Source organism: Microtus oregoni, unplaced genomic scaffold, assembly GCF_018167655.1.
Source record: "Microtus oregoni isolate MIOR12 unplaced genomic scaffold, Mior012 000006F_ref0000085, whole genome shotgun sequence".
In the NCBI taxonomy this organism is placed as follows: domain Eukaryota; kingdom Metazoa; phylum Chordata; class Mammalia; order Rodentia; family Cricetidae; genus Microtus; species Microtus oregoni.
This window is the reverse complement of record NW_024543065.1, coordinates 9,168,902-9,193,351: the sequence shown is the minus strand read 5'-3', so window position 1 is coordinate 9,193,351 and position 24,450 is coordinate 9,168,902. Positions and strand designations below refer to the sequence as shown.

At 36.5% G+C, this 24,450-nt stretch overlaps 1 protein-coding gene across 3 annotated transcripts in view; it reads left to right on the top strand.

Annotated features, from left to right (window-relative positions):
• The window catches only part of Lama2 (laminin subunit alpha 2), a 583,059-nt gene that overhangs the window by 330,814 nt on the left and 227,795 nt on the right, over positions 1–24,450 (top strand). For 2 of the 3 annotated variants that reach the window (XM_041653904.1, XM_041653903.1), the window contains exons 14-17: positions 1,037–1,248; positions 15,214–15,325; positions 20,782–20,835; positions 21,024–21,137. In XM_041653904.1, coding sequence (XP_041509838.1) covers positions 1,037–1,248; positions 15,214–15,325; positions 20,782–20,835; positions 21,024–21,137 — 492 coding nt within the window. The remainder of the gene's footprint in view (positions 1–1,036; positions 1,249–15,213; positions 15,326–20,781; positions 20,836–21,023; positions 21,138–24,450) is intronic. The other variant, XM_041653905.1, reaches the window with a different exon arrangement.

Sequence of the window (24,450 nt, the reverse complement as noted above, 5' to 3'; positions counted from 1 at the left end):
ATAGATTTTTGGTTTTCTGTTTTGTTTACATATTCAAAGGGAAGGGGGCAAAGTAATTTTTTGAGCTGTTGGTAACTCTTGTCTTGAAGATCTTACTTTAGGAAGAAAATATGCAAGAGAAACTGCCTCTGGGAACTGGAAGGCTATGTATGATTCCAAATGATGGGTGCAGTAATATTCTTAGAGCCCTGTCTTACTTTCTCGTACTGCCATGAGGGATATTCCCCCAGTATTTCCATACATACCCCTAGGTGCACACCTGTATATGTGTTAGTGGTTCCAAACAGAAGATGCTCATTGTGCTGGAGGCTCTGTTACTGCCCCAAGTCTTCCTTGCTTAGGGGTCAGTGGCAGAATGGCAAGATTACTCATGCAGAATGAATTCCCTCCAGAATCAAATGAAGTGGTTTAGACTTCACATAAACATAAAACTGCATGTGTATCTTGGGATTCCTTGAAGATAAAAGGAGCTCTCTTAAGCATGAAGGTTGAAAGATGATGTGCCATTAGAACGTTAAATAAGAAGGATGACTTGAATGTCCTAAGTAAACTGCAATGATTCTTATGACGGTCTTTTCCTATTTTGAACATCAGTGTGCAGCTCTTTCCTTATATGGAAGTCAGAAATATTTGAGCTTATATATTAATGAAATGTCCTTGCCTGATACACTGCAGTTCTTATCTCTGCCATAAACACATGATATTCTCATGCTTGGATGAAATCAAATTGTTTGCAACAGCATATATATACGATACCTATTATTTTAGTTAATGGAGAAGGCAAGTTCATGCAAAGCTCACAGTGGTAGACTTTGTAGTATATGAGACGAAGGTTGGTCTTTACCTTTCTTTGTCTTTGATTCATGTACACCAGAAAAATGCTAAATCGTGGGGAGGGCAACCTTAAGTTAAAACCCTCCTGAGGAAGAACTGGAGTAGAGAATCCAAATTCAGATAACCTTTAGAAATTTTCTATCTTTCATGCAATTTTACCTATACATCCTTTCTTTTCCCCCTCCCCGCACCCCTGCTTTAGGGAAATAACTTGAGAATCAGCACAGCCTTTAAGGAGGTGTATTTAGATCCAACCGAAGAACACACCGAGGAGTTACCACTCAAAGAAGACTCCTTTACCATACACGGAACAAACTTACCTGTCGGTAGAAAAGATTTTATGACTGTGCTTGCAAATTTGGAGAGCATCCTCATGCAAATCACATACAATTTAGGGATGGATGCCATCTTCAGGTAAGATCTAGAATTCCATCTCGCAGTGTTCACATGTGTATCTGGGGCAAACAAAAGTGTACCAGAAAAGTACATTTGAAACGGTCTAGTTTTGTGCCTTTAAGTTAAAGATAAGCATAGGTTTTGGTTTCTGGAAGGTAATCACATGAAACCTTTAAAATTTAAATATTGGACTTTTAACACTGCTGAATCCTCTGCAGTTTTGATAGAGCATGTGATAATGACTTTCTATTGAGAAACAAAAAGACAGTTTCGTTTATAGCAGTTCAGATGGTGAAATACTGAAGATATAAGATTACAAGCTACTCATATTTAAAAACTGGTTTATAAAATATTTTCTTGTCTTCATCAATTAACTGGCATCTAGATTGTAATAAGAAATGCAGGCTTACTCATTTACATAATTAGACACCCCTTTATACAGCAGTGTGACACTATCATAAACACATGGTTTAAAGGAAAGAGTGGGAGATTTGGGAGGTCAAATAAGCTCTGTTGATCTTGGCAAGCGACTGGTATTTGTGGCCTCTTGATGTTTAAGTATAATATGCCCATAATAGTATTTTTCGCATCCCATTTTAACCAAAGCTGAAGTTAAAATGATAAACTGCTTTAATGGGGATACATTCAAAGGCTAGTTCCTTCTTTTTCTCCATATATTGTGGATAAAGAGAAAACCCTGACTTGAGCCAAATTTGATCACAGAAGTCTAATGAGAAGCTCCTAAGTGTATTATTTTAGAAACAGTGACATTTTGTCTGATAAAATTATTATTTCAGATACATTGGAATATGCTTTTCCTCCTTTTTTAAAAATCCAGATAGTAGCACAAGATATTATTGCACATTGATTCTCAAGGAGACTAAGTTAGAAGATCAGGTTTGATGCCACAGTGACAACTAGCATGACTTTATTCAGAGCAATATCCTGCTCCAGATTCTTCAGTTGTAGACTGTAACCATGTTATTTGCTTGTGCTGCCGAGTTTGTCTTCGGCTTGTAATATTTCAGCAAAGTACAATCATCATTACCATTTCCCAAAGGAGGGAGCTGCAGGTTCATAAACAAAACCGTTGCCAAACAATATGCCTCTTTTGCATAGGCAATTCTGCTAGAAGCTGGGTTAAAGTGCTATAAAGGCGAGATGCAGCACTTAGGAATTAATTATGGTTTTTTTTTTTGTCTCCCGTTTAGTAAATAGAGATTGTCATGATGTTTAAACAGTATAAAGAAATGAGTCCTCCAGCTTTGAAAGTGAATGACAACCAAATTGACAAAGCTTAGCTGGAGGGCTTATTTATTTTTGTCGCATTGCTTCTCAGGCTACTTAATTCGAAGACACCCTCCTGATTTATGCCAGCCAGTTTCAAAGTCTACCCATCTTAAAGTCATTGGTTTCATTTAAATCCGTCTGGCATTTTCTCTGAACTTATGAACATGGTCATGAAGTGTGACTATGTGAGCTGACTTAGAAGCTCCCCAAGAGGGTGACTGCTCTTTGCCAACCCTATGAATGAAACATTGTGGACCAAGAAGTGGGGCCAATGTCAGATATAAGCTCCAACCTATTCTAGGAGAGCCGAAAGTCACCATGAATCCTGAATCAGCTAGCTTGCGATATTTTATCTCTGATCAACCAGTAAATTGAGTCTTATTTGTAAAACATTGCTTGAATTGATTTCGACTTGTCCTACACAGTAGGCTCCTGAGTTGGTAGACTGCCTGTGTGCAGCACAAGGAAATTGGAGCATTGCAATAGCACTTCATATTTAGACTCACTGAAGGGTAGTTATCTCAGCAAAATGGGCTTAGGTTTGCCCAGTTGCACGGTTAGGTGGAATTGGATAGAAAACTGAGCTGTAGGTCAAGGATTTTGACTTCCGTTTCCAACACAGCTATTTAATAGTTGTAAACATGAATATGGCTTTGACCTCTTCGTACCTCAGTCACTTCATTTCTGAAATAAGGAAGACAATTGCCTCGCCAACTTCAAAGGGTCACTTTGGGAATGGAATTAGAGAATTGCTGAAACATTTTTTTCTAACAGAAAATCACCTCACAAATATGAAGTATTTACATCTGACTTGTCTTCTCATTTCATGTGGTTATACTGTCTCTAAACATCATTTAGGCTTGGAGACGTCTAGAGTATGTTATACTCGGCTATTTCCACAACTGTGAGAGTGCTTTCTGCCATGCTTATCCAGAATTTCAAAAGACTCACTAAGTACAGCCAATTGATATCCTATTTAGGATTGTATTTAGTATAATGAGGAGAAAAAACATAACTATGCATCACTTTTTTAAAGAAGCTAACATAAGGGCACGGAACAGTAGGTAAAGGGTGTGGAACAAAAGCTATCAGGACCACGGTTTGGATACCTAACATCCACATAAATGCCAGGTGGACTGGATGAGTTTCCTTAAGAGGTAGAGCTGGAATGGTCCTTAAAACAAGCGAGACTAGAAAATTGATGACATGGAGGTTTAATATAGAGACCTTGGCTCAGTATATGAAGTGTCTATATGCCCAGGAAGACATTTAATATCAGCTTTTGATTATACATGTATACTCATTCACACATATATTCACATGTACATCCATACACCCCATAAATAAAGAAAAATATAAGACAAATCAAGCTACTTCCATATTATATATGTATATAATAAATTCTTTGAATCTTGGCTTTAGTAATATCCTTGACCATTAACTTAAGCAAAATAAGTACCTATAGGACACAGAACTCTTCACAAATTGTCTTATTTTTGGTCCTATGATAGATGTTGTTAGAGTTCGCCAAATTCTACTTCTTTGGGTGTATCAAATTTTCTTGACTCCTGAGAGCAGATGAAGTGGTTTATCAACGTAATGTGAACCAAAGTAATGACCATCTTTCTGGAAAAGGAACATTAAACTGTCAGTGTGAGACTTCCTAGAGTTTATTCAGCAACCAGAAGATAAACAACCTGGAATTCTGACATCACATGGGGTCAGCACCCTGTCTGTTTTGATCTTCTAGTTACTGAAAAAGGGTAGACATTTGGAAATCCTCTTACAGGCCTGGGTCAGCTACCAGAATGTAGAGTTCTTGCCAGGACAGAATCAAGGCTATTGTGACTTTCTCAAGATAGACTTCATATGCATTCATTATATGCAAACAAATATAGAACTTTTAAAAACATTTTTAAATGCCTATTAATTTCATTATACTATTGTTTAGATTTTTCTGTTGAGATTTCTCTGTTTAGGTCTGTACTCTATATTTTTTTATTGGATTATTTGTTCTTTTGATGACCAGTTTCTTGAGTTCTTTGTATATTTTGAGGATCAGACCTCTGTCTGATGTGGGGTTAGTAAAGATCTTTTACCATTTTGTAGGTTGTTATTTTGTCTTGCTGACTATGCCCTTTGCTTTACAAAAGCTTTTCAATTTCAGGAGATCCCGTTTATTAATTGTTTCTCTCAGTGTCTGTGTTGGCTGGGGTTATATTTAGGAAGTGGTTCCCTGTGCCAATGAGTTCAAGTGTACTTCCCACTTTCTCTTCTATAAGGTTTAGTGTGGCTTGCTATATGTTGAGTCTTTGATCCACTTGGACTTGAGTTTTGTGCATAGTGATAGATATGTCTCTATTTTCATTCTTCTACATGTTGATATCCAGTTATGCCAGCACCATTTGTTAAACATGCTTTCTTTTTTCCATTTGATATTTTTTTCTTCTTTGTCAAAAATCAGGTGTTCAAAGGTGTGTGGATTAATATCCGGGTCTTTGTTTCAGTTCCATTGGTCTTCCTGTCTGTTCTTATGTCATACCAAGCTGTTTTCAGTCCTGCAGCTCTGTAGTAGAGTTTGAAGTCAGGGATTATGACGCCTCCAGAAGTCCTTTTATTGTACAGGACTGTTTAAGCTATCCTGGGTTCTTTTGCTTTTCCATATGGAGTTGAGTACCATTGCTTCAAGGTCTGTGAAGAATTTTGCTGGGATTTTGATGGGCATTGCATTGAATCTGTAGATTGCTTTTGGTAATATTGCCATTTTTACTATGTTAATTCTACTTACCCAAGAGCATGGGAGATCTTTCCACTTTCTGGTGTCTTCTTCAAATTCTTTCTTCAAAGATTTAAAGTTTTTGTCTTCCACTTGTTTGGTTAGAGTTACTCCGAGATTTTGGCTGAAAGACACTTAAGAAAATGTTCAACATCCTTAGTCGTCAGAGAAATGCAAATCAAAACAACTCTGAGATTCCATCTTATACCTGTAAGAATGGCCAAGATCAAAAAACACTTATGACAACTTATACTGGAGAAGTTGTGTGGTAAAGGGAACATGCCTGCATTGCTGTTAGGAATACAAGCTGGTACAGCCCTTGGGATGTCAGTGGGGTGATTTCTCAGAAAATTAGGAAACAACCTTCCTCAAGACCCAGAAATACCACTTTTGGGTATATATCCAAAGGATGCTCAATCGTGCCACAAGGACATGTGCTCAACTACGTTCATAGAAGCATTGTTTGTCATAGCCAGAACCTGGAAACAACCTCAATGCCCCTCGACCAAAGAATAGATAAGGAAAATGTGGTACATTTACACAAGGGAGTACTACACAGCAGTAAAAAATAACAATATCTTGATTTTTGCAGGAAAATGGATAGAGCTAGAAAACATCACCTTGAGTGAGGTAATGCAGACCTAGAAAGACAAATATCACATGTACTCACTCATAAGTGGTTTTTAAACATAAAGCAATGAAAACCAACCTACAAATCAAAATCCCAGAGAATTTAGAGAGCAATGAGGACACTAAGAGAGACATACATAGATCTAATCTACATGGGAAGTATAAAAAAGACAAGATCTCCTGATTTGGGGAGCCTTGAGGGAGAGTTGAAGGGGAGGGGAGAGGTAAGGAGGGGAGCAGAGAAAAATGTAGAGCTCAATAAAAATCAATAAAAAAGGGTTAAGCTATTTTTATGTGAATTTTCTCATGAGTTTAGGAGTTTTATATTTAATAGTGTTTGACAGAATTTATACTATTAATTATCTAGAAAAAAACACACAAACAAAACCATCATTGCTAATAAAATACATGGAGTTGAGGAATACAGACTTTCTATCTATATTTCAAATAAGCCACTCAGGTGATCATATTTTTAAAAAATTTGCTAACAAAGATCTAGTACTTAAAAGGACTTAAATAACTTACTTTTCACTTTCTGTTGGTGAGAGATAGAGTCAGGGTTTAAGCCCACAGGCATTTCTTCCTATAGTCTTTAAGAATTCCTTCAGGTTCATCTATATTGGACTCATTAGTCTGCAAACACATACTGAGTGTCTTGCATGTATATTGTCTAAATCTCAGTTCTCTGCCGTGTAATCTGGCCAAAACAATATCTGAATTTCAAGACTGAAGACTAGGTTAGGGAAAAATGACTATAGAACCTGTGATTTACCAGTATATGTTGGAATGCAATGTGTGGCAATGAACTCAAAGAAAGCATAATCCAGAATGAAAGTAAGTTGCATGTATTTATAATCATATAAAGGATAATCCAGTAAGAGTAAATACTTCATGCACATGGATGACAAAGGAAATAGAGGTTTAATCTTGTACTAGCATTTTATGTTTTAGAAATGCCTGTAGTGACATCATATCCTCACATTTGATTTCCCTACTTGACATGGATCAAAATGTTTGGAGAAGGACTGAGGAGGTGGCTTACTTAGTAAGCGTACTGCTTGACAAAAACACATGAGTACTAGAGTTTAGGTATCCAGCTCCCATGCAAAATGCCAGAAAGGGCAACTCTCACTTTTTTTATAAATTTATTTCTTTATTAAAGATTTCTGTCTCTTCCCTGCCACCGCCTCCCATTTCCCTCCTCCTCCCCCAATCAAGTCCCCCTCCCTCATCAGCCCAAAGAGCAATCAGGGTTCCCTGCCCTGTGGGAAGTCCAAGGAACCCCCACCTCCATCCAGGTCTAGTAAGGTGAGCATCCAAACTGCCTAGGCTCCCACAAAGCCAGTACGTGCAGTAGGATCAGAAACCCATTGCCATTGTTCTTGAGTTCTCAGTAGTCCTCATTGTCCGCTATGTTCATCTAGTCCGGATTTATCCCATGCTTTTTCAGACCCAGGCCAGCTGGCCTTGGTGAGTTCCCAATAGATCATCCCCATTGTTTCAGTGTGTGGGTGCACCCCTCGCGGTCCTGAGTTCCTTGCTCGTGCTCTCTCTCCTTCTGCTCCTGATTTGGACCTTGAGATTTCTGTCCGGTGCTCCAATGTGGGTCTCTGTCAACTCTCACTTTTAACCTCAGCTCCCAGGAAGCAGAGACAGGCGAGAACCTTAGCATACTGGACAACAAGCCTAGCAAAATTGATGAACTCCAGATTTAGTGATTGAGAAATCATGCTTTAAAAAATGAGGTGGGGAAAAATTGAATTGAAAATGAATTGAAATGAGGTGGGGAAAAATTGAATTGAAAGATACCTAGCATTAACGCCAAGCCTCACACATGCTCACATGTGTGCATATAGCACACACAGACGACATACGCACACACACACACACATTTTACATACCCCATACATACACATAGCCCACAAACATACACACTCACATATAACACACATACTCCCCACACATATATACACATATACACCACACACATACTACATGCACATACATCACACACACACTACATACAGATACATCACACACACTCTACATACATATACACAAGTACCACATACCAAATACACACACATACCCCACAAACAGGCACATCTTCATATAACACACACATATCCCCTACACACACACACACACACACACACACACACACACACACACACATATATATATATACACCATACACACCATGCACTCATACCACACACACAAACATACACACACACCACATACATACCACATACAAACACATGCCCTAAACACACACATACATGCTTGAAATAAAGGAATTCTTCTTCCCCAGGAACTCTTCAGATATCACCCAGATCACTAAATCATTCTCTCACCTCATTAGCACTGAGGTGGAAATGATGGGTTACCACTTAGTAATCCACATGGCAGAGGCTAGGGACTTGTGCTGGGAACTGAACCTGGCCTCCCCTGTGAGCCTGGCCTTGCACCACTGAGCTGTAGCTCCTGCTCTCTTCTAATTCTTTATTCTGAATCATTGTCTTGTTGCGTTGTCCTGGCTGCTTTTGCATTCCTTCTGCAGTTGCAACAGGCCTTGAACTTGCTTTATTCCTGCCTCTCAGCCTTCCAAGTGCTGGGATCCAAAAACTACACTGCCAGACCCAGTTAAGAAAGGATGCTGAATCAATCCCATAGGTTTTAACAAATGTAAAACAGAACAAAATATTTTACAAGCAATACAAATCTTTCTGTGGTGATTAACCCCACATTACATTTTTTTAAGTTTGAATAAAACGAAAGTCTTTGAATAAGAGAAATGTGTAAAGAAAAAGGTGGGTTATTTAACTGAATTTTAAGGGGTTTTGTTGTTTCAAAATGCGTCATTTTGCTTTGGTGGTTTTAGTGTACCATGACGTAGCCAGCTTTGTTGAAAAATGAAACCAAACAGAAATAAATGAACGGGACAGTGCCTGATGTGACTCTAGTATTTTCCATAGTAACTCTGGTAGTTATGTCTCTTCTCTCCATCCATCACCTTGTCTGTATTTTCAAGTCACAGGAAGGAGACTCAGTTAAAGCATTTGACCTTTCGACAAACCTTTGAGAGTTTATGCATTTCGGCATTCAGTACTTTGTTGCTGCCAATACTTTGTATTTAAATGAATGCAGCATGGTATCAAGGAAAGCAAATGACCGTATTGAAGGGGGAAAAAATAGCGCCTTCTTCATGGGTAACACTTAAAACTGTTAAACGCATTAAAATCCCATTTAACAAACAGCAGAACTTAATGAACATTGGGATTGCTCAGTGAATACTAATGTGGAATATTACAGGGAAAGATGCTTTAGTGCTGAAATTTCTCACAGCTCAAAATGGTTACACAGATTAAGAAGAACATCTGCTGTTCAAAAGACAAAGGAGACTTGGCAGTTCACTGAAAGTATTTCCTGTTTTGTACCTCGATTTTTAAATTGTTTCCTGAAGTACTCAGACGATCACTCTTCCACAATGTCCCTTTTTGTGGTTTTACATTTGATAATGAAATTTTTATAATGAAAGTCCTGAAACATATCTGTCTTTATCAATCAAGCTGCTAGTTAGTAAGCTGTGACTCTTTTATATGGTAATCAACTAATTTATCAACAGTGAAACCATTTGATTCTTAATGATCAGAATTATAGGCTTATTATTTGATAGTACATTAATTCTAGGCAGCTGGATGCCATGATATATGTAGGACATTCCTGGCTTATGGTTTTAAGTCCTATCACTTTTCCCATTTGTTTTCTATGTCAGAGAGAACACACAATTTAATCTTTACTTACTGCGTTTCATTTCTCTGATATGTGGATGGTAGATTTTATTGGATTTGTTGCGACAAGATGTGATAATTTCATGTCTACTGTAACTGTTTTTCATTAATTTAATAACTTATATGTATTTTAATTAACCCTGAATATGTCTCTCTATTTATCCATCTACTTCACCCATCCATTTACTCATCAAAAGTGTGTGGCACAAAATCTGAGACAGTCCTGCTACCTATGTATAACACATTACCATGTGTTATGTACCATGGTTTATGTTATCGAGGAATAACTTATGTTTGTATCAGCCTAAGTAAACACTATCTTTAGTTGTGTGCCCTTTGTGTTAAGAAAACTTGGCTGACTTAGACATTCTCCAAAGTTTATAACCATGGAAAACGGAAAACAGGTACGAAAATACATGTTTATAAATATTCAAAGCATTCAAACGGCAGAAAAACTCGAATATTCATCAACAAATGAGTAGAAAACAAAGTTTGGTATACAGTGAACATTACATAACAATATAAAAATGTATTGCTGGGTACAGCAGTGAGGCTAGACCTTAGAAACATACTAAATGAAAGAAAGCACACTAAAATCACGCATTACTGAGTCTACCATTAAGAACTCTTTATAATAAATAAATATGAGAGAACAGAACGAAGCAAGAGGGGAACCTTGACTGGACAACCGGGACAGGTGTAGTTCAGGGCTGACAAAATGTCTTGGATCTACAGCAGCTGTTTTCAACCTTGGGGTGGTGACCCTTTTGGGGGTGGGACAACCCTTTCACAGGGGTCACCTAGGACCATCTGCTTACCAGATATTTACATTACTGTTTATAACAGTAGAAAAATTATGGTTATGAAGTGGCAACAAAAATAATCTTATGGTTGCAGGTCATCCCAACATGAGGAAAGGTCACAGTGTCAGAAAGGTTGAGAACTACTGATCTAGATAAAGGTGGCTGTTGCATGGTATTGTGAATAACCTAAATGACAAAACTGCTCCCTCTAAAATGTGAGAGTAGCTCAGACATACATACAGACAGACAGATGATAGAGACAGAAACAGAGAGATAGAGAGAGTCAGTTTTCTTCAGAGATGGAGCCCCTTAGAAACTATACGTGCTCTGGTGGATGGATCTATACTCGTGCATGTAAAGGCAGCACTAAGTGAACTTAGGATAGTTTTGATAGTGTTGATTTTGGTTTTGGTTTTTAAGAAGAAGAAAGTAGAAGGGAAAATAAAAGAGGAATTGAAGAGAAGGGAATGGGAGTGTATTTGATCAAAATGCATTATACATGTGTATGGGATTCTCAACTAACACGTGTTATATAGCTGAGCTTGAACTTCTGTTTGTTTTGTGAGTTTGCCACTGAGATAATAAATAATTTAGTGTGAACTTCTTCATACTACAACTAATAATAGTGGATAATAGAGTGAATACTTGTGAGCTATTATTTATGAACAATTTATATATGGTATAGTTTTTTGTATATAGATAGAAGTTCAAATTATATTTGTTATTTCTGTTTATATTTGTACACCTATACCAAGTTATTTTGTCAGATTGTATACATGCATGTTTCTACCTCTGTTTAAAACGTTTTGTATATTGAAACAATTTTTAGGATATATTTTTGTATTACATTATATATTCCTACTTCTGATCAAGATACTTATATATTGTTTACATTTTGAGGTCATTTTCCTCATTTACTGCACAGTTATTTACAGATTATTTAATATTCTAATAGAAAGTCTCTAAGTTATACAGGTATTAGTATTATAGGTCAATAATTATTCATGTTATACATATAGTCAGATTAATTGGGTTCTTTAGTTATATAGAGATTGTATTTTGGCCAGATAGGTAATCTTCAACCACTTCAAGGATCTGTAGAACTTACGGTTTTGGTGACATGTGACACAAATGGTTCCTGACAGCACCAATATATTCCCGAGAAAATATTGAGCACCAAGGACACTCCACTCAGAGTTTGTTTTCTTTTTGCCACAATAGGCCTTTGGGCAAGGAACTGCCCATGCCTTGACCACTGGCAAAGTATATGGTGGCCAGACTAAATAAGCACAACATACACACACAGAGAGACATACACAAAATAATGCCAAACCTTGCCAAGACAGGATAAGACAGTTCTAAAAATTTTCAAGCCTCTAAAAATGGTCTGTCAGTTATGCTAGGCCTTAGCCAAAGTTGGTTGCTTCAACATTGCAAATGAGACTTTGGGTGATTGCTCAGGAAGCCAATTGTCTTTGTCATATACTGCTTACTTTGGAAGCTGCTTGATTGCACTTCCTGCCTGTAACATGGACAGGCCTGGCTTGTTTGTTGTTGGGGTTTCTGTCCCACCTGGTACCCCCAGCTGATTAGAACCAGAAAAAAATCACACAGAGATCTCTATAAGTTATAAAGCTGATTGGTCCATTAGCTCTAGCCTCTCACTGGCTAACTCTCACATCTTGATTAACCCATTTTTCTGATCTATGTTAGCCATGTGGCTCAGTATCTTTTTTCAGTGGGGCAGCTCACATCCTGCTGCTTCTATGGTCTGGGCAGGAGTGGGAGGAATCAACTTCCTCCTTCCCAGAATTCTCCTGTTCTCATTACATCATTTCTACTTCCTTTCGGGTTTTCCTACCTATATTTCTTGCCTGGCCAATCAGCGTTTATTTATAACATGATTGACAGAATACAGACAATTCTCCTGCACACCTACTCAAGTAATATTCTTTCCCTTCTTATGCCTTTGATGGAGTTAAAGATTAGATAGTAATGTTATCTTCCTATTATGATTTAGCCAAGCCATTTCTGATGCAAGACTTCGACTCTTTAAAAGAAAATGTTATAAATATTTAATATGTGTTTCTTGCTTAATATTATTTGTGTTGGTTGTAATTTTATATTTGATATCTGTTCCTACAGTACATAGTTTTGTATTAGGTTTGAAATGCTCTTATTTAGACAAAAAAGGGGAAGTGATGGGAAATTTCTGCCAGCCTATGTATTTTAAGAAGAGGGACCAAGTCAGGGCATGACATTTTGGGTACCCAGAGAAAAATGCTGGGCAGTCCAGGGTTCACTCTCTCTGTGGTTCCTGTGCTACATAGCTGAGCTTAGTCTTCTCATTTTTGTTTTGTGAGTTTGTCCCTTAAAATAAAGTAAAATATAATTGGTTTATATTGTAGTTAGCCTGGTATTTTTCAACCTGTATTAATTCAGCAAGCTATTAATTATATTTTATGACTATCTTAAATAGTAAAAGATAAACAGTGAAATGCCCATGAAATTGGATCTTTCTTGTGTAAGGTTACCTGGTGAGCAAAAACTCCACCTCGTGATTTTTATGTGACCTGTGTTTGGAAGCAAGATAAAAGTGGCCCTTTAGTCTAAGACCTTCTACCAAGATGTTCAAAGAAAGTGCTCCAAAATAGTGTTGGCTGTATGTATATGCAGTAAAAGATCTTGCTTGGTCTTTTGAAGGTTTCAGGTGTCACTCAGTGCCTTTCCTCCATTTATCTACGTATTTCAAAGACTCAAATTAATCCTTCATTTCTTGCTTTAAGGTTATATAGAAATTAATACATAGAAATGAAAAAGTAAGCAACAAAAAAGAATAAACTTAGCAGCCAATAAGCATGCCACTGAACTGATAGACGGTTCTCAAAAGAAGAAATACAGATGGCCAATAGTAGGTGTAAAATGTGTTCAATATTCTTAGTCAGCAGGAAAACAGACATTGAAACTGCTTTATATTCCATCTCACTTCACTAGAATGGCTACCATCAAGAAAACAAATGTCAGCAAAAGAAAGTGGATTTGGGAATGAGGATCCTTTATTTATAGTTGATGGGAGGGTCTGCTGGCATAGTGGGATTTTTAAATACTCTAGAAAGAGAATGACTTTATGATCCAACTATACTACTCCTTAGCAGCCATGTTACCAAAGAATTCTTCATCCTACACCAGAGATACTTGCATGTTGATGTTTATTGCTGCTCTGTTCATATCAGCAATAAAAAGGACTTACAAGATTCCTCTCCAACAATTGGCTTGTACATTCTCTCTGCCCTCTCTTTCACAATGTACCCTGAGTCTGAAAGAGAGTGATTCCCTATTTAGGGACACTGCAGTTACTTATTCTCACTGCTTTTACCAGTTTTGAATCTCTGCATAAACCAATGTCCCCTGCAGAATGAAATGCCATTGATGAAAGCTGAGAGAAACACTAATCTGTAAGTATAGATATAAAAACTCAGAAGACAAATTGACACCATGACCATTTAGCAAAACAGTAGTAGTAAGTTCACCCCTAGAGAGTACGATTTCTCAGCCATGACCTTTTGAAAATAATCTAATCAGAATATACCTGGTTAGTGATTACTCCCATAACAATCACAACATATCATGCCAAGGACATTACTGTACCCCAAGTGGTCAGCATCTAGGTAGGACTATTGGTGGCTCTTTCCCTCAAAGAACATGAAGAGCAGGGTTTATTGTTGTGAAAGCTAGCCAGAAGGAGGAAATTCCAGCTCACTGTGACAGCATTCCTGACTTTGACAACTGAAAAGAGAAAAAGCATATTTTGGAACACAGTTCAGAGAATGCAGTTTATCATGGCATGAAGTGTGTTGGTAGAGGTTGACAGAGGTAGAAAATTAGGACACGGCTTATGATATCGACATAGAATGAGAAGCAGAAAGTCCCTTACCAGAAACATAGACGAACCACCAAAGCTGACATGGATGGCCCTCTGCCAGTTTGCCCAATATTCAGAGGTTCCATGGCCTTTTAAAATGGTACCATCAAATGGAGTCCAAGCATTTCAACACATGAGGTTTTGAAGACATCTTACATCCTATATAGTTTGTCACATCTCAGTTGGTTGGGAAACTGATAGACCTTGATGCAGAACTAGGGACCAATGATAACCATCCAGGACAAACTGTGTCTCTGCATCTGTCACCTTAGGCCTATGTCTAGAACACCCCACAGGAACTCAAAGACACCGCCACTGACAGAGGATCAAGTGTTCACGTCTCCATGTAAACTGATATTAAACTGATATTAGATACTTTAAATTAAAATCATAGCATTAAATTGCTAGATTATGCATAATACCTAATTTAAGGCTAGTGTCACACAAATAGATGCAATGCATTATTATGAGAAAATAATCACAATAGCTATTTAAGAAAGATTACAGGTACTCAATACAGATATAAGTGTTTTGTCTAAATATTTTCAGTATACAAATTGGTTGACTCCATGGATGCAGAGGCCATTGGTAGCCAATAATGATTCTATAGTGAATGACAGAAGCTTCAAGTTACAGAAGCATTCTTTTTCAGCATGGACTGTTTATTCATGTTTACCTTGTTATAGATATTCACATAACACTATTCATCTAGTTTCAAAATATTTCAGAGAAATGTCTTTACTTACTATTTAATTTCTCTCTTCTCAGGTTGAGCTCTGTTAATCTTGAATCTGCTGTCCCCTATCCTACTGATAAAAGCATTGCAACTGCTGTGGAAGTTTGCCAGTGTCCGCCCGGGTACAGTGGCAACTCTTGTGAAGTAAGTTTGTAAGAACCAATCCCCTCAGATAATGTGGCCGATAAACTTTTCCGAAATGGGCATTTTGAAAATTCAATCCATAATAGCATAAACATATTTGTATAAAATTGGCTTCAATTTTTTTTATTCCTTGAAAATTTTATAGGTGTTTTCAGTAAAATATTATACCTACCCCTACTTTCCTTCTCCTGATTACTGGGTCCTCAATATGCGCTCTTTTCTACTTTGTGTCTTCTCCTTGATTGATTTTACTGATATACTATGTCCAATGAGCACCTCCCAAATGTGTGTGGGCGTGGTCATCTGCAGCAGCATGGACAACTTACCAGTGGCCCGAACCCCAGAAAAGAAGGGTTCTTTCTCCTCTAGCAGTTGCCGGCTGCCAATAACTCCTTGGTTAGGTGTAGGGCTTTGGACTCTCTCCATCATGCATGCTAAATTAAAGGAGTGATTAGAATTCATGGCTTTTCTTTAGAGTTAACCATGTATTTTCAAAACTATAGTATCCTTTCAAAGCTTCCCTACTACAACTGCTGTTTGTGTGTTCTTTCCCTTTTTAGCCAGCTCTAAGGTGACTGTGTCAAAATAACATTTCACAATATTTCTTTTATTATTTATATTAGGGAATGGACACTTGTTTCATTTCTGTTTCTTCTTCCATTTTTAAGCCCTCTTCTTCTAGCTCTTTCTGAAGAAAGCACCCTGGGCGCAGCAAACAATCCTTGAAACTTCAAGGGCAGAGTGTGTGGGAGAAATAAGTTGCATGAAAACTCCTACTCTTGAACACCTGAGGCTTGGCCACTTTACTGTTGTCTCATTGTTCTATATTTGTATTAAAAAAAATCAATGTTTCTTAATAACTCAGAATATCATTTTAAAATGATTTTTGAAATATTAATTAATATTGAATATTAATGTTTTTCTTTTAGCTAGTTTGGAACTTGATTTACTTGAAATCTCTCGTGTGTGTGTGTGTGCACACACACAACACACACACACACACACACATATGCACATCATTTCCTGATGGAAAGAATGGCTTATAGATAAATAAGAACTTACGTTTAAGATGGTACCTTGAAGGAGTTATTTGAGTGTTCTGAGATGTTCCACTCCACAATACTATTTATGCCATTTGTAGAAACACCCCAGGCATCACTTTGTTGGTTCCTGTGCTCTTTAATGTAATACATGCTTTCAGAGGCTACACAGCTTAAAGTCATGTTCATGACTAATGTTTTTTCTTTAAACTGGGTAGAATTTTGCCTGTCTGGAAATGAAACTAAATGTAATTCATTGAAATACTTACTTTTCCAAAATTTATAGAGATAAGAGAAAAATAATCATGGATATGAATTAGTTATGTCAACTCAAATTTGATTTTACATATAAAACATATGCTGTACTTGATAAAATATTCCTTTATTACAAGTCTTCCAGTTTTGATTTCAAACCAGTCAGGTCCCTTTGAAGCTTTAAATTCCTATTTCAGTTGGAATATTAAATGCCCTTTTTCTATTCTCGCTTTTAATATAGCTCCACTTTATTCTCAGTTCTCCCTATCAACTTTCATACTAAATGCCCATTGAATATAAAATCATCAGAATATTAGACCTGTTCAATTATTTGATTTTTTTCTTTTACCCTTTAGAACTATTTTTGATAAGTTATATATTTAGCAAATTTTATAAATTCATCTGTATAAATTAGCAAGAAGTATATAACACAGCCTCTGTCCTTAAAAACTCAGTAATCTGTTTAGATAGACAGAACAAACACTGCTGGAAAATTGAATCACAGCACTCTATAATGAAGAGAGCAGTAAGTGGTAAATAAGGTAATGGAGATAATCCTTCAAAGGGCTGAGCTGTTGTTCAGTGGAGGAAGATGTGCGGGACGATATCATGGAGAAGTTAACACATGATGATGGAGAGGAAGAAAGAACTGTGTACACATGGAAAGAATAAAGACATAAAGAAGTGAAAATAAAACGTCTCAGGACTCTTAGTACAATACATTGAAATGGACAAAAAGAACTTAGTCAAGTCGGGGCAATGAATTTTTCAACTCTGGACTCTTGCCTTTTATTTTATTTAACCTCAGTTAATCACTGAAGTCTTAACAAAGCTTTCTCCCCTTAGATGTAATGTTCTCCATCCTGACCTGACTTGTTTTGATTGTTTTTTTGCATTGAACTTGACTTTTAGGGCCAGTCACTCTAGCATTGTTATCACTAATGTTCTGGAATAGGTTGAAAGCTGAGGCACTACAGGGACAATATGTCTCAGTTCCAGCCTGGTGATGCCATGCCAAGCAACAGCCCATCAATGACTCTTACTAAGTTATTCTCTTTTATCTTATTTGGGGGTCATAATGTTGACTTGGAATGTTACTTGTTTGGACATTATTTTTGTAGTTATCAAATTTTATTTCCAACTGCTAGTAACAAAATACAAGTGGCTATTATGCATAAAGAATAATGATCTTTTAAAGAAACAAGGTCACATGTCAGTATTACAACAATACTTTAGCCTATAGAAAGTTTGATAGGATTATAGCAGTCTTATAATAATATAGATTGTATAGATTGTTTGTTCTCTGTATCTAGTAATAAAATACTCCTCTTAACTTTAATGACTAGTCACACCCATTTCTACTCTATGTTGAACACCACTCAAAGAATGTTTTTTCTATTTTATTTTTTGCTCATCATTTTGTTTTACATCTTATGAATTTCTATGACTAGTCTTTAAAATTTTTCTTTTGTGCCTGATATTTTATAATTTGCCTTCCTGATAGATAATAGTGTGAAAATAAAGCAGCTACTAAGTGTTAGCCTGGAAGATTTTGTTTCTATAAAAGTGAATTAATGTTAACTACCTCCTAGATGTATTTATACTTTCCCTTAGTTGACAGTTTTTGATGATCATATGTACTTGAGACAAGTAAAGCCTTAGACGTAAAAGACAATGTTCTAAGAATTACAGATGTGGTTGGTCTCTAGAAACAACATTGAAGGTTAAGAGACAGATCAGGAGTTAAGAGAACTGGCTGTTCTTTCAGAGGACTCTGGCTCTGCTCTCAGTACCCACATGGTGGCTCACAACAATCTGTAACTCCAGTTCCAGGAGATGCAGTGCTGTCTTCTCACCTCTTCAGGAACCAGGCTCAATTTTATACACAGAAACACAAGCAGAGCAAAGAGCTATACACATAAGGGAAATAAATAAACATAATTGTTAAGTAACTGAAATAAGCAGAGGTGTTGAGAATGGATTATGAGAGGGGACATACAAAAATTGCTGTTTTGTTTTCAATAAAGCTAAATGCCACTTCTTGCTCCGTGAACTTTCACACTTCATTCCATCTTTACGTCTTCTCAATCAAAGCTGCTTTGCTCTTGCCATCAAATTCAAGGTAGCCTAACGAAATCACATGACTACGTTTTATCTTACTCATCATCACTGTCATGTGACCCAGATGATTCCCCTTTCTCTCAAATGCTTCCTTCTTCTCATCTCTCTGCCATCATCAAGTTTTCAAACTTTCCATTTAGACAGCATTGTGAGGGTGATTTTGCTCTTCTCCCTTTTGTGGTAAATTTTGCTGAAGACAAGAGACCATATTTTCACAAGGATGGTAATTATTCAATAAAAAACCTGAGAGGCAGAATGTTGTAAAAACATAAATGGGTTCTAGAATACTAGTTAAATAATATTCCTTTTAGAATACTGTTCCCTCCATTTCTATTATTTTGGATGGGAAATGGGTACAGAGGTGTAAATATAAATCTTGGTGATTATTCCTTTATAAATGGAAAGATACATATAATGATTTTAATTTTCCCAGGGGATTAATATAAATTCCATGTCAAAGGAAAAGGTTTATAAATTAATTTTCTATTGCTGTGGGAAAAAAAAAACACTATGACCAAGATGACTTATAGAAGAAAGCATTTAGTTGTGCTAACTGCCCTGGAGGGTTAGAGGCCATGATGGAAGAACAAAGGCATGGTGGCAGGAACATCTCAGAACTCACATCTTGATCTGCAGGCAGGAGATATAGGACACACTGTTAATGACATGTGGTCTTTTATAGCATCATAGCCCACTGTCCCCAGAAACATACTTCCCTGAGTGTAACCACTCGTCCTAATCCTTCCTACATAGTTCTACAAAATGGAGACAAGTATTCAAACTTATTAGCAATGGAAGTCATCTTCATTCAAACCACTGCAAATATAAGAAATTGGAATGCTTAAAGAAAGACTGATGTAATCTCATTTTAAATTATTTTTTAAAGTATGTATTAAAGAAAATACCATGAGGATCCACCTTGACAACAAAAAATCACTTCTCTTTGTATTGTCAACACCCTTACATCTTTTCTCATCTGGACTGTAAATTCTAACTTGTTTTGAAAAGTATATGTTAGAGAAGGAATCACCTATACTGGAATGGAGAAAAACATACTGGAAGGAGACATGATATTAGAACCATTGTCTTGGTACTTCTCAAATTAAGAGGAAAGTGCACTTTATTTTCTTCTCGGATAGGAAATATTAGTATATCTTTTTCATGTGTTTGTTATTGTTGCTCAAATGGAAGTCTCACATCCTGAGGCAAAAGGATCATTTCCCACACTACACAGCATGGTTCTGTGCAGTTTATTACTTCAGTGGTTCTCTGTCATTTCCATTCCCAGCTAGTAAAAAGACCTTTTCTGACATATGATGGTATATTTAACCATCCAGAAACATAGTAAATAACTCGCAAGATGCAACTGCAACCTGAGGGTGTCATAAACTTCCAGAGGGCATAAATATTTGCACATTTCTTTTTTACATCTCATCTTGTCTGTGAAAGTCCACACAAAGGAAATGTAATGAATGGTAACAATAAATGTGAGGTTACCTGACCTGCAGGTAACGTGCCATGCAAATACCCCACTGTCATTGCTTTTCTATTTTTCAAATAATTTTGCTCCACATTTAAAAATTGTCAATGGTGAAATACAAGCATGCTTATGGTCAAAGAACATAAATATACTAGCAAGGCAATATATACCAAATAAACAATAACCTATTTTATACAAATATGAGAAAGCATAAAGGACAGAAGAAATTGAAGATAAGATATATGAATTATGGATGTGTACCAGTCACAAGGTGTGTTTTTGAAACGAAAGATAGGAAACCTTGGGCATGTCTTCCACATGACTCTGAAGATTCTCTGGAAGGGAAGGTGTTAAGGGCAGTCGGAATGTGGAGAGAGGTAGTCCATGCAGAGAATCAATCTGTGATGATATCGTGTACTCTTTTAGCCTAAGATTCTGCAAGCTCCTTTCGTGATGCTGCCTTTCTCGGTACATTTCCTTCTGTTTTCTTGTCTGTACTTTTTGCTTTGAGACTGTCACATTTCAATTCTTTATATCTCTGCTTTATTTTACCATTTCAGAAGAGACACCAAGCTAATGCTTCCTCTAATCTCATACCTGCCAATAACAGTAAGGTCAGTACGAAACCTTAGTGTCAGGAGTAATAGCAGAGTAGTAACGTTCCAATAATGGCTCTGCTTTTTTGACAAGCACATTTGCTGAGTTTGCTACCTGGGTTATTTTCTATTATCAGGAAAAAAGGGAACTACTTTTCTCTTTTTAAAATGCTGAAAAGTCTCTAAAGCCACATCTTTTCTTTCAGTCCTGTTGGCCTAGGCACCGAAGAGTTAACGGCACTATTTTCAGAGGCATCTGTGAACCATGTCAGTGTTTTGGTCATGCAGAATCCTGTGACGACATCACAGGGGAGTGCCTGGTAAGTGCGTCTCTTGAGGATGCAGACTGACAAGGCTAAAATCTGTTCAACAAACTCTGGGGTTCTATTGCTACCTTTACAACCTTGAACATGTGTGTCAAGATTGAGGTGTCCAAACAGCTTTATCCAGAACTGAATTGGAAGCTAAGAATGATCTTTCGTATGTGATCTGTCTAGCTACTATGAGAAAGTGCTTTTCATCTTTGTCGAAAAACTGAATTAGGATCAAATATATCATTATAAAGTGTAACTAAGGACTAGGATACACATCTACTATGAATATATATGGTTTCTCTCTCTTCTATAAATCTACCAAATGCGGACTATTTTAAAAATATGGAAAAACATAAAACATAACCATCATAATAAAAATAATTCACTTTTGTATACTTTAGACATTTCTTTCACTCAGAAAATAAGAACATTTGAGCTTTGAGATGAATTAAAATGTTGGTATTTATTTTAACATACTAAACATGCATGATGCATCTTCAGTGGAATTGTTCCTTCTACGATTGGCTCTGTGCTTTTACCCAAGTGCAGAGCACTGTTTGTACTGCTGCTAAGTAGTTGGAGGCCTGGAGAGTTCTGAACAGACACTCAGAGGAACTCAAGGGCATGTTAGTTTTATATTGTCTACCCTGGCATGAAGCTTGAAAAAACTCCGGTACCATTAGTCTCACAAAACACAATTTGAGGTGGTGAAAATTTGAGAGGATATCATATTCTATCTCTCTGCAGAATTTAAGGCAGACTCTGTTGTCTCTAATTCATATGTTGTGTTCCTCTTGCTGATTTCTCTGCTTTCTCCTGTGCTTAAATGCTACTAGGAAAAATCCAAAATGAAAAATCAGGGCTTTTGTTTCAATATAATTTAACATTTCAGTTTATGGTGCATTTTCTGTTTTCTCTGCATAAGATTTTTTTTCAATTTCAGAGCAGCATAAAACATGATAGCCCTAATTTGTGGATCAGTAGATTTTTCAAATGGCGATTTTACAAATAAAAAGACAGAGTGATTTCCATTTTAATTATACTACAGCCTTTTAAAGTGACTCAGGGGGAAATATTGAACTACCTTTAAACACTTTATTAGTATGCAGTAGAATATATCCAATTCCAAACTAACATTAATTTGTTTTACTTACCCTGAAAGGACAAAAATAAATATGCTACAATACCAACCTCATAATGTCCCCTAAGGTATTCTATGAAGTTGAGTTCGTTAGGATTAAATCAAATCCTGAAGTTAGTGTATTTGATGATATGATGCATTCTAGAATAGGGACCATTTGTTTCAGAACAAAATAGTTCCTTTCAGTAGAGTGGTGAGAACAGGAATGGAGAATTAATTGGTAGGCAGGGCTGACCAGGTTATTGACAGTTTGATGGCCAAAAAGAGAGAAGTCAACCTTCCTATGATGGAAGGATCTTGGGGAAACCATGATTCTTAGTAGCTGAGACACAGTCTCTTTGTGGGTTTCCTGAGGGAGCAGATATTCCTGTGGACTCTTCTGGAGACGGTCAGGGGCCACTTCTCTGTATTGGTGCTGATAATCTGTGCTACAATCCCATCTGAATGGATTAGTTGTGACATCATCTACACAGTCAATGATATTAGGATGTAGGAAGTGGGCAGGTATTGTGGGTGAGAGGAATTCTTATTGACCAGTCAAAAACACCAATGATAGCTTATGCTGGAGAGGATGTGGAGTAAAGAGAACACTCATCCTTTGTGGTGGGAATGCAAACTTGTACAACTAATTTGGAAATCAGTATGGCAGTTTCTCAGAAAATTGGGAATCAACCTACCTCAGGATCCAGCAATACCAGTCCAGGGCATATACCCAACAGATTCTCAGTCATACTACAAAGGCATTTGTTCAACTATGTTCATTTTTTGTAATAGCCAGAATCTGGAATTTATTTTTTAAAAAGGTGTTTTGGTGTAGCTACCCTTTTGAAACCTGATTACAAATGAGCACTTTTGGGTTCAGAACAAATTCTGGGTTTCTGCTGTGCAGTGTATCTGCATGACAATGTTATCTTAACATATGTGCATTAGAGAAATCCAGAGAGTATTTCAAGCCACCTCAGAAGGCAGTGTGGTTCTCAGTATTTTCATGCTATGAATTGCAAGCATTTGATAGCCAGCTACCTATGAAAACAACCAGTTTATTGTACAAAGATAGAGTAAAATATCTATCTTTCCTAGTTTTGATTTCCATTGTTTTGGTTGCCTGGTGCTGTCTCAGTTTTGATTACAAACATATATAAATTTTAAGAAAATTTGTTTCTATTTAATGAGAAGTGAAAATAGAAAGTATATTGAACACACTGCATTTATTTCTCATTCAGATCGTAGTTGAAAACATGCAAATTATCTAAGATTTTAGTTGAATTTCAGAAATTCTAATTTTGGCCTGGTTGCTGTGTAATAAATTGAATCTGGCTCTAAAAATTCAAAAGATTTTATAGATCTAATTTTTATTATGTCAACTTGAAATATAAAAATAATAAGCAATTTCTTAGGTTTAAGAAAAAAGTGACTTACAGTAAATTTGAAAAGTAAAAGGAAGTAACAGGAAGACCCAATAAAAGGAAAAACCATTTTCTATAAATGAACCCATTTTCCTTGGTATCTTGTGATAATTTTTAACAGCAAGAATAGCATTTGTGATTTCTTTAAAAATGTTTGCTAAAAAATTGAGAAAGAAATTTAAATAAAGACAAGCCCATTTTAAATATAACAGTTATTGTTTTAAAATACCTCTTATTCACAGTCAATGAACTTCAGCTCCTTTACGTCACAGAATTGAATAGGAAGTTCAAAGTTAAATTAATAGATTATATTTTGGATATCTTTCAACAAACAAGCCTGACCTCTCCAAGGAATTTTAATAGGTTGTTCTCAGAATTGTATCTTTTCTTATTAATACCTATGCTTCTGTTGAGTTCATTTACTAAATATAATTGAAATCACTCTTATTTTAAAACATCAAAATAAATAATATTCATAGTTTCATTAACTTGTTCTATTCTAGTGGTCATGTAGGTTAATAACTTTATAGTCCCAGTTTACAGTTCATTTGTATTTTAGCTCCTTCTTTCACAGAATTTATCTACTAATCATAAAATAAAGGCTTCATACCCTTGAGTTCTATGAGCTCCGTTTCAGTATGCAGGAAAATTATTACTAGTATATCCTTATTAAACTATATTTCTTTAGTAATGAGTACATTTTGATATTGTATCTCGTGAGACTAATCATGATAAACTCTTGGAAGCCTCAGAGACAATTCAGTACTAGCAA